Source organism: Manis pentadactyla, chromosome 10 (genome assembly GCF_030020395.1).
Source record: "Manis pentadactyla isolate mManPen7 chromosome 10, mManPen7.hap1, whole genome shotgun sequence".
Taxonomy (NCBI): domain Eukaryota; kingdom Metazoa; phylum Chordata; class Mammalia; order Pholidota; family Manidae; genus Manis; species Manis pentadactyla.
In genome coordinates this window covers 109490731-109499749 of record NC_080028.1, presented here as the reverse complement: position 1 = coordinate 109499749, position 9019 = coordinate 109490731, and the positions used below count along the sequence as shown (strand labels likewise).

The window sequence follows — 9019 nt, the reverse complement described above, 5'->3', positions numbered from 1 at the left end:
GACTGTGATATTCATTATGTGGAAAATGTGTATGTTAGGTAACCTTTACTCAAAGCCTAAGTTATAGTGCTGTGGGCCATGAGTTCAATGTCAGTGAATCAACAAAACGTGTTAAATAAGATGTCTTCAAACAGGAATGGACAAAAACAAAGTTAGGCGTTAATCAGTTGACCAAAATGTGACCAGATGTTCACAGGGACTAACCCTGTATTTCTCCTAAAAGCGATGATTCGGTCTTCATGGTGACTTGCAAACAATGAAGATTGACTGTATGTTTATAAAGAAATTCCAACATGGAAAAATAATACTTAACATCTTTCATGAAAATAGTAGGGTCATATTATGGGTCCTACACACACACACACAACTAGGAAGAAAAGGGCCAGACCATCAATGGAGCTGGGGCTTGAGAATAATATTTTTTCATTTACTGTTGCATTTTCCAAATGTTCTAAAGTAAACAGCAAAAAGGACTGTAAGGTAAGCAGTGACTCCCACCCTAGGGCTCATTAAAAATGCAAATGTGACATATCCCTGGGACACCAAATTAAAACCATAAAGAGAAAGGAGGAGAAATTTATAAGAGCAACAGGGATCGTGGTGGCATCAGGGAGACCTGAGTGTCCGTCTCAGCCCTGCCACCTAAAACACAATGACTTGGGGCAACTCGGTTTCCCTTTGAGATACTTTTATTTGAAAAAAGAAACAACCCACAGAGTGTTTGCTGCTGTATGCCAGACTAAGCACTTCACAAATATATGGTATCTAAATGGCTTACATAGTGCACAATATTAAAATTGTTCAATATTATCACATATTAAAATCAAGCAAATAATTATAGAGGAGATACCCAGAGATGGCCCAAAAGTGTAAAAAGTAAAGTGGTAGGCAAGTCAAGTGTGACCAACACTGCTTCTCAAGCTCTGAGATCCTTGGCAACTTTGTACATTATGTGATGTAAGACTACCCCAAACACGAACGTGAAGGAAAGCCTTGACTTTTAATCTCAGCAGGTGCCCCCCTAGCCTTAAGAGAGAATAAAACGCAGAACTGTGAATAGGACAATTCAATTCTTGGTTTCTGGCAACTTGGTTTCTGAATACTAACATACACCGAGAGTCTGTCTCTGGGAGAATGTGGTCCTCCGGCTCTGTCCCGTTCTCCAGGCTTCCAAGGGGGGCATCTCTGCACAGAGAGGAATCGCAGAGAAAAAGTCAAGTTTCTGTTTTCATCTCATTTTTCTCCATGAGACAAAGACACAGTACAGACATTGGCTTATCGGCTGAAGCAGCTGATTTACAAATGTTTCTACATCTGCACACTGGGTTTTAATCTGCTGCCTGTTGCATTTTTTCAACCATAATCTCAGATTTGGCATCAGTCACTGAGAGGAGGGCCCATAATCCCACTTAACCTTTTTTTTTTATCTCGATCCACCTGAATTCCTGCATGAAGTTCATATTTAGCACAAACCTGAGAGTCAGGAAATAGTAAGTCAGCTGTTAGACAAACTACTGCTGTAGTGGCTTGATATGGGCACAACGGGGCAGGCATGGTCTAGCCGCTGACAGTCGGCTCACGTCCAAACTGAGGGACTGCTGCTTTCTAAAAGCCACTTGCCCTGCATTACGTGCCATTAACTGAGAAAGGATTCATAAGTGAGAAAAGATAAGTGAGGCCATAAATAATCTCCAGAAACAACAGGCAAAAGGCACTGAAGACTTCCACAAATGTATTAGCTGCTGTTCACATCTCTTTCCAGGAAAAAGTGCAACTTCATGCCCCTTGGTCTGGACGGTGACATGAAGGCCAGTGTCCCCCGGGACACAGGCTCACTGGAGAAGCTTCTGGCTCGCCGATGCCCAGTACAGAACGAGGCCTGCACCGCGGACAGGGAACGCAGAGCCGGAAGACGCGCCTCGCGGCCCTCAGCCCTCACGGCCTCCCCCTCCCTCCCGTTTAACGCCTGGTTTCGTCCTGCCCAAGGCTCCCCAGCTCCTACAAGGCTGAACTGAGGGAACCCTAGGAAGAAAGGTTTCTCACCTTTTCTTCTGCCCGGCTGCCTCCATTAAGCTATTCCATCCACTCACTCCTGCCTCTTTTAAATAGTTCCAAAGGACTCTCCCCGGGGTGGCAGACGACAGGCCAAGCAAGCCCTCCTCCTGGAGCTCCTCTCCTGGCCTCCTAACATACTCTTCGCTCCCGCTCCACCCTCTTTTTCTCTGATTCCAGTACGAAGGCCCCCGAGGCACAGCCCCATGGCCTCTGCACCTTTGCAAACCCAGGGCTTGGCTCCAGTGCTCGCCTCTGTGCGGCTGACGCCTCTCAAGCCCTCACCGCAGCCGAGGGCCTCAGCCTCAGTCCTACTCCCACATCTCTGTCTGGTAGAAAGCTCCCCTGGGGTACCCTCTGGGGCCTCCCAACTGACCCTCACCTACAAAACCATTCCTGTAACCACTCCCGAGCTGCGACGTCAGAAGAGTGCCCACACCACCCCGCTGGCCATCACAGAGCTACGTGGTATCCATAACCTCCCAGTTCCACCCAATTATCTCCCACCCTGGCTCCCAAGCCGTTTCCACGGCTGCCCTAGTTGAAGGCTCAGTACCTTCTCGGGGTCTGCTGCAGAGGTGCCCCCAGTTCCGTCTCACCCTCTCTAATCTAACTCACACAAGGCTGCCTGATTCTGCTTCCTGAAGCAAAGATGGGGACGCAACACACACAACGGAAACCCATGGCTGCATAGAGGCCACCACCCTCCAGCACCACAGACACTACACCCACTTGGCCCAAGTGGGCCTCCCTTGATAATGCACAACCATGGCCCAGGAAGCTGAAGCAGGCCTGAGGCACTGGGGCCACAGAGCAGTCGCAAAGACAGACCACCTCACTCATCCTCAGGGCCCCCTCTGAGGTGGGTGCGACTGTTATCTTAACCTAACAGATGGGCAGTAGGCCCTCATGCGTTTAAGTGACTTGTCCAAGACCACAGTGCCAATATGTGAGGATTTGAACCCCGCTCTGCCCCATGGCAGAGCTGAGCCCTTATCATAGTCTCATTCAGCTGATCTGAGATATGTGCTTTTCTATCGACATGTCCCTGGAGTTCCCACCTCCACTCATTTGTCCACAGTGTGTCTCCAACTGGACATCTCTTTTCCATCTGCCAGATGTCCACTCCCTGCATGCCCCCACCCCCACCTACTGCATCAGTCCCCTCACCCACTCACCACCCAGCAAACGCTTCCTGAGCCACCACTGTGGGCCTGACACTGGCCAGGATCGGGGTCACACTGGAATCAAAACAGACATGGTCCTGTCTTCATGGACCTCCAAGACTAGCAGTGGGGAAAGGCATTAGCAAGTAATTATACAAATATACAATTACAAACTAAGGTCAGAGCAGTGGAAAACTGGAAATACACAAGGTTTATGACCAACAAGGCCTGGCCTGCCTGCCAGGAGCCAGAGAAGCCTCTGTAAGACAGCGACCCTTGGGCCACGACCTGAAGGATGGGCAGAGGGGGAAGATGCAGGACAGGGGGCTGCAGACTCGGTTCCAGAAGCTGCATGCAGGCTAGTGTGGCCGGAGACACCAAGCAAAGGGAAATGAGAAGAGGTGAGGCTGCGGGGTGGTCGGGAGCAGGGGTGGCCACAGTGAGGGTTCCGGGTTTTATCCCAAGTGGGGTGGAACAGTTTACGAAGGGTAATGATGCACTCTGATTCAAGTTCTTAAAAAACCACTCTGTTTGCTAAAAGAAGAAGGGACAGGGTAGCTACAGGGTTGAAGCAGAGAGAACTATTGATGGTTCTTCCCCATGCAAAACTCCAGGAGGGATTCGCCTTTGGGTCCCAGAGCTGGCATGGTGCTAGTGCACAACAGGATCGCCCACGGATGGAGTAAACTGTGCGCCCTAGTGGCCCGTGAGCCACATCAGTGGGGCAGGAACACAATGCACGCCCTGCAACCACCACAGCATCTAAGAGTCCAAACAGTAAAACTACCCTGGGGGAGCAATCAGCCACTTCAGATGAGAGCAGCACTGTAGCAGCGGCTCCTCGGCCTCAGCCAGCTGACAGACAGATGGGACCCTGGGAATCTGCAGAGACCCACCACAGGACGAGGAGAAGCCCCCGAATGATAGACCCGCCTGGAGGAGAAGGGGGTCAAGGTCACAGACGAACCAAAGCTAGCCTTCAGAAACTGACTGTGCATTTACTAACCCAACACTAAGCACAGGCCCCTCCACCAAGAGGCAAGCAGGAACAGTCACACATGCAGTAGGTAGAAACGGGTGCTTGTTCACCTCCTCCTGTTATTCTCAGCTGAGAGAAACTTTGGGGGACTGCCCTCCCTTGCAGCTTCAAAACGATGCTAGTAAACATGTGTGGCTTCATTGTGAGTAAATGCAGGCACAGAGGAACTGATGTTTCCCTTCCTCCAACCTGCCTGTCAGGTCTCGTGTGATGCTGGAATGGGGTCTCCCTTCTGTGAGGCCCCCGAGCCCTAAAAATGTAGCTCTGAAGTACAGACCACTAAACTGCAGAGCCCCCTCCTCTAAGATTCAGACACCCCTTCTCTGCTGCGTTCTCCCTGCCAAGACCTAGCTACCCAAGCCACCCATCCTTCCCCACCAGGTGCTCCCCTCCCTCTTTATCCTCCTCTCTCGGTCTTTCTCCAAAAACCCACACAGATAGTGGTAGTAGAGGCACCAACATCTTCCAAGATGATGGGAGCGCCTCCTAAGGGACGAGTCCTCTGTGTGCAAAGTCATCAGTACAGACACCCAATGGCTCCCAGGCCAGGATGGGGGAGAACAGGCTACTGCTGCTCAAGGAGGAGGGTGTCAGCCAAAGGGACCCTGGTCAGAAACGGAGTGAAAGAAAAGGCATCTGGGAGGGGAGTGCTGGCAGGGCCCAGGGCAGGCAGGCCAGCCCAGCGCCACCTGGCACACGTGCCTCCCCTGGAGACGGAGCACCAGGCCAGAAGGGAATCAACCCAACACGGCACTCCAGTCAGGTAACGGATTCCCCTCACTCGGATTCCAGTGTCTTCGTGTGGCCCTAGAACACGGTGCCTTCCCATCTGATGTTCCCACCCAGGCGGGTTTGCCCCTCAGGCTGACACAGGCTTCCAAAACACCTGGCAGCTTTGTTACTGTAGCAAATTGAAAAGCTGGCAGACCAGCTCACACACACCACCTCTGGTGCACACAACCAAGATAAGCTGGGACTGAGAGTCCCATCAGCAGTGACAAGATAGGGCTTCTGGGTGTGTGAGGCTGACAGACAGATGGGACCCTGGGAATCTGCCGGGGGCGCCTTCCTGCGATGACTCTGGAGGCCCGCCAGAGGCCACTTTCCCTGGTGACAGTGGAGAGCCCAGCGAGGGAGAGACAGTGCTGGGTTCGGTAAGGCTAACCCCAATGTGAACCACAAATAGCCATGTCCCAGGAGCAGCCAGCCAGCAGCCTCCAGGGACTACTAGTTTGGAAGAACCCAGTTAAGAAATGAAGGAGCCACTTGAAACAGAACAGGCCAACAAAAAAACACCCTCGGTCGGGGGTTGACACTAGGTGATTCAGCTGGAAGCCGTGAATAAACTCTGGGAATGTCAGGGGCCCTAAACACACCTCAGGACCACGTGCTGTCTGCAGCCCCGCCCCCTTCTCAGACATCCCGCGGCTTGCACACTGCCACTGAAGGGACGAGATAACCATCCCCGTCCTGGGCCGTCTGCACCAAGGCCGCCACCTGAGTGGAAGGAGGGGCCTGCAGACCCGAGCAGGGCCCACCAGATGGCGCCTCTGGGAGAGTCAGCCGGAACCCAGCACCTGCTGGCTGCTATGGAAGGCCGTGGCTGCGGCGAAGGTCTGCACCTCAGCCGAGTACAGGCAGCCTCGTGAGGGAGTGTGGGGTCTCAGAGTGACCTGGCCAGGTGAGGAGCCCCTCCACTCCAAGTTCCCAGCTCCCAAGCCCACGGGCGCCCACAAGATACCCTGTCATGTTGCACTGTGCCTCATCTCTTCCCACATTAACCTGGGGAACAGTGACCACACATCTGGGAGGAAGGGGACACAGTGATAACCACCACTGCCCCATGGGCTGTGGTCAGGGTGGGTGCGTGCACGCGGGCCACCTTACAGCCTTAGACCTACTTCGAGGGTTTGATGAGTGTTGGCTGTCACTCTCACCACCGACTGCACCTTCCAAAAGAGATGAGCCTATTAGATAACGCCACTCAGCCACCCTTCCCATCAGCCTCAGGTTCCACCAGGAATACTCACTGCTCTGAGAGGTCTCCCAGCCCAGCTCCTGCAACTGCCAGAGGGGGTCTGACCTGACCCCCACCGCAGACTGCTGCCTCTCCTTGTCCCCGCCCTGCCCCTCCGCTTGAGCTGGGTTGAGTGGGTTTCTGTTCCCCACACAGCAGCAAGAACAATAGTCCATCATCCGGTTCACAATGTCAACATCTTCCTGAGCAGTTGGTGGGCCCCCATCACTGACGGCTTCCTAAAACTGGCCCTGGGAAGATGAGCAGGGTGCCCACATAAAGAGGTGTCAGCACCAAGGCCTCACTCAGCCGGTGGTGCTGTGTGACAGTGTGCTGTGCAGTGCGACGGCCCACTCCACAGTGACATTCACCATACAGGCTACACTCGCACGCACCCTTGTGGGCGAGCCGGGCTCATCCACATCCCCACCACCACTCCCCACCCCAAACCTCGCTGCCCCTGTGACCTTCTCTAGCTAAAGAAAACAGTAAGGAACCACACAAAGCATACTCAATCCCATGGAATGGGACAGAAATGCTTACCCATCCAAAGGCAGGTTTCAAGCAAGCTAAGCCCTGATCCCCAGGCCCTATGCTGCAGAGAGTGCCAAGACCGTCACAGCTACGGGTTCTGTGACCTCCCTTCTCCTAAGAAGGAAAAACAATGGTCACCATTTGCGGTCATCTTGTACATGAATGACCACGTTCAACAAATCACTGGAGAGAAAAAAAAATAGGATTGGGCCTCCTGGGTGACTCACTCACAAGAGCATCTAACAACACCCAGGTTCAGCAGGAAGAGAAGCCAGATCCTCTGTCATCTCTAATCTCAACCAGCTTCCCTGCTCCCACTCCTACCTGCACAGGTAACCCAGACACTCCTGAGGCTCTTGGAGCCAAAGCTCATATGGGAGGAAAAGAGTAAGCAGGAAACACCCACCTGCAGGGCCTAGGAGCCCACTGCGCTGACCGGAAAGAGGACATCAATGTCGCCATGGGGCACCTGCAGCAGAGCCCAGGTGTGTATCTCGGAGAGGCAGGTGGGCCCATCCAGTGGCCTAAGATGAAAGAAGACAGCTGTGTGACAGGGGGGACAGCCCCTGAGGGCTCAGATCACCACGAGCATCTGCCGGCCTCCCACAAGTTGCCTCTTGGGAACTAACCAGGCCGTGACAGAGCTGAAAACAGAAGGAGACATGGGCCGGGAGTAGAAGTGTAGCGTCAGGATTAAAGATGGCGGCGTGAGAGGTGAGACAGAGGCTTCTCCTAAAACCGCATATAATACGAAAACGTAATTAATACAACTGATCCTGACAAAGCAACAGGAAAGGACTGCGCCAGCATGCACACACCTGGAGAAAACAGCAGACATCACAGAACAGGGTGACGTACCAAAGCTGAGGCCCGGCGGGACCCGAGCCCCTCCCCAACCCCAGCTCACGGCCGGAGGAAGAGAAACGGAGCAGGGAGGGAGTGGAAGGCCTGGGACTGCTGAATTCCTAGCTGCGGAGATCTGCGCTGGGAGCACAAACCTACATTTCATGGTGCTTTCATGAGACTCTCGTAACTAGGGAATTGGAAAACTAAGACAGGCAGAATTCCTGGAGAGACTGAGATTCCAGCCGCTTGTGGAAAGCAGGGATCCATATCCAGCTGCTCTGGGACCAAAGAAAGGTGGGCAGTCTGAGAGACTTCCTAACAAGGAAGCCCTAAGAAGAAGGCTGCTAAAGGAGCAAGGATTGCACAGAGCTTACTGCTCAGGAGAAAGGACAGGTAGACAAAATTGTCCAGGTGCACTCTGGCCAGAAGGCTGGGAGCTTTCACAATTTCCACGTACTCCAGCTCCCTGGCTGGCTACACAGCTCCAAGGATGCCCTCTGTGATAGGCAGCCTACTGAGCCTTTCTCCCGGCCAGCCCCATCTGGGTTGCAAACCGGCAAACCCTACCCTGGCATTAGGCCAGCCAGAGGGAAGCTCTATCTACAGCAACTACAAATGCAAAGCATAGAGACTTACACCTGCGTGGTCGGCCCACTGGTTCAGGCAGTGGGGACAGGCACAGCAGCCATGAAGAAGGAAACAGCTCTTTCCTCCCTCCAGGCACCAATACCACTCCCCTGCAACCACTGACATTGCTTCAGGGGCTGAGCAGCTCCAGAGAGTAGAGCTTCTGGACACTAGAGGGCGCCATATACAAATAAGAAACGCCAAAGGAACCTGGTTCAGAGTAAAATTAATATAACCCCTGAGAAAGATAACATAGACCTCATAAATCTTCCTGAAAGGGAGTTCAAAATAAAAAACGTTAACATGCTAATGGAGGTACGGAAAGATATTCAAGAACTCAGGAATTAATTCTGGTCGGATATCCAATCTTTGAAGAGCACAATGAAAGGTATTAAAAGCAGGTTGGATACGGTGGAGGAGACAATAAATGAAAAAGAAACTAGAGAAGAGAATACAAAAAATCTGAGGCACGGAGAGAAAAAAGAATCTCTAAGAATGAAAGAACATTGAGAGAACTGTGTGACCAAAACAAATGGACCAATATTTGCATGATAGGGGTACCAAAAGAAGAAGAGAGAAAGGGATAGAAAGTGTCTTTGAGGAGGTAGTTGCTGAAAACTTCCCCAATCTGGGGAAGGAGATAGTCTCTCAGGACATGGGGATCCACAGATCTCCCAACACAAGGGACCCAAGGAAGACAACACAAAGACACATAGTAATTAAAATGGCAAACATCAA

The 9019-nt window shown here is 52.3% G+C and overlaps 1 protein-coding gene across 1 annotated transcript in view; it reads right to left on the bottom strand.

Annotated features, from left to right (window-relative positions):
- Window positions 1-671: 671 nt before the first annotated feature.
- The window catches only part of LOC130679401 (sorting nexin-29-like), a 53716-nt gene continuing 45368 nt past the window's right edge, over window positions 672-9019 (bottom strand). Inside the window, 2 exon segments of the mRNA XM_057488018.1 lie at window positions 672-1183; window positions 7215-7332. Coding sequence (XP_057344001.1) covers window positions 7224-7332 — 109 coding nt within the window. The 3' untranslated portion in view covers window positions 672-1183; window positions 7215-7223.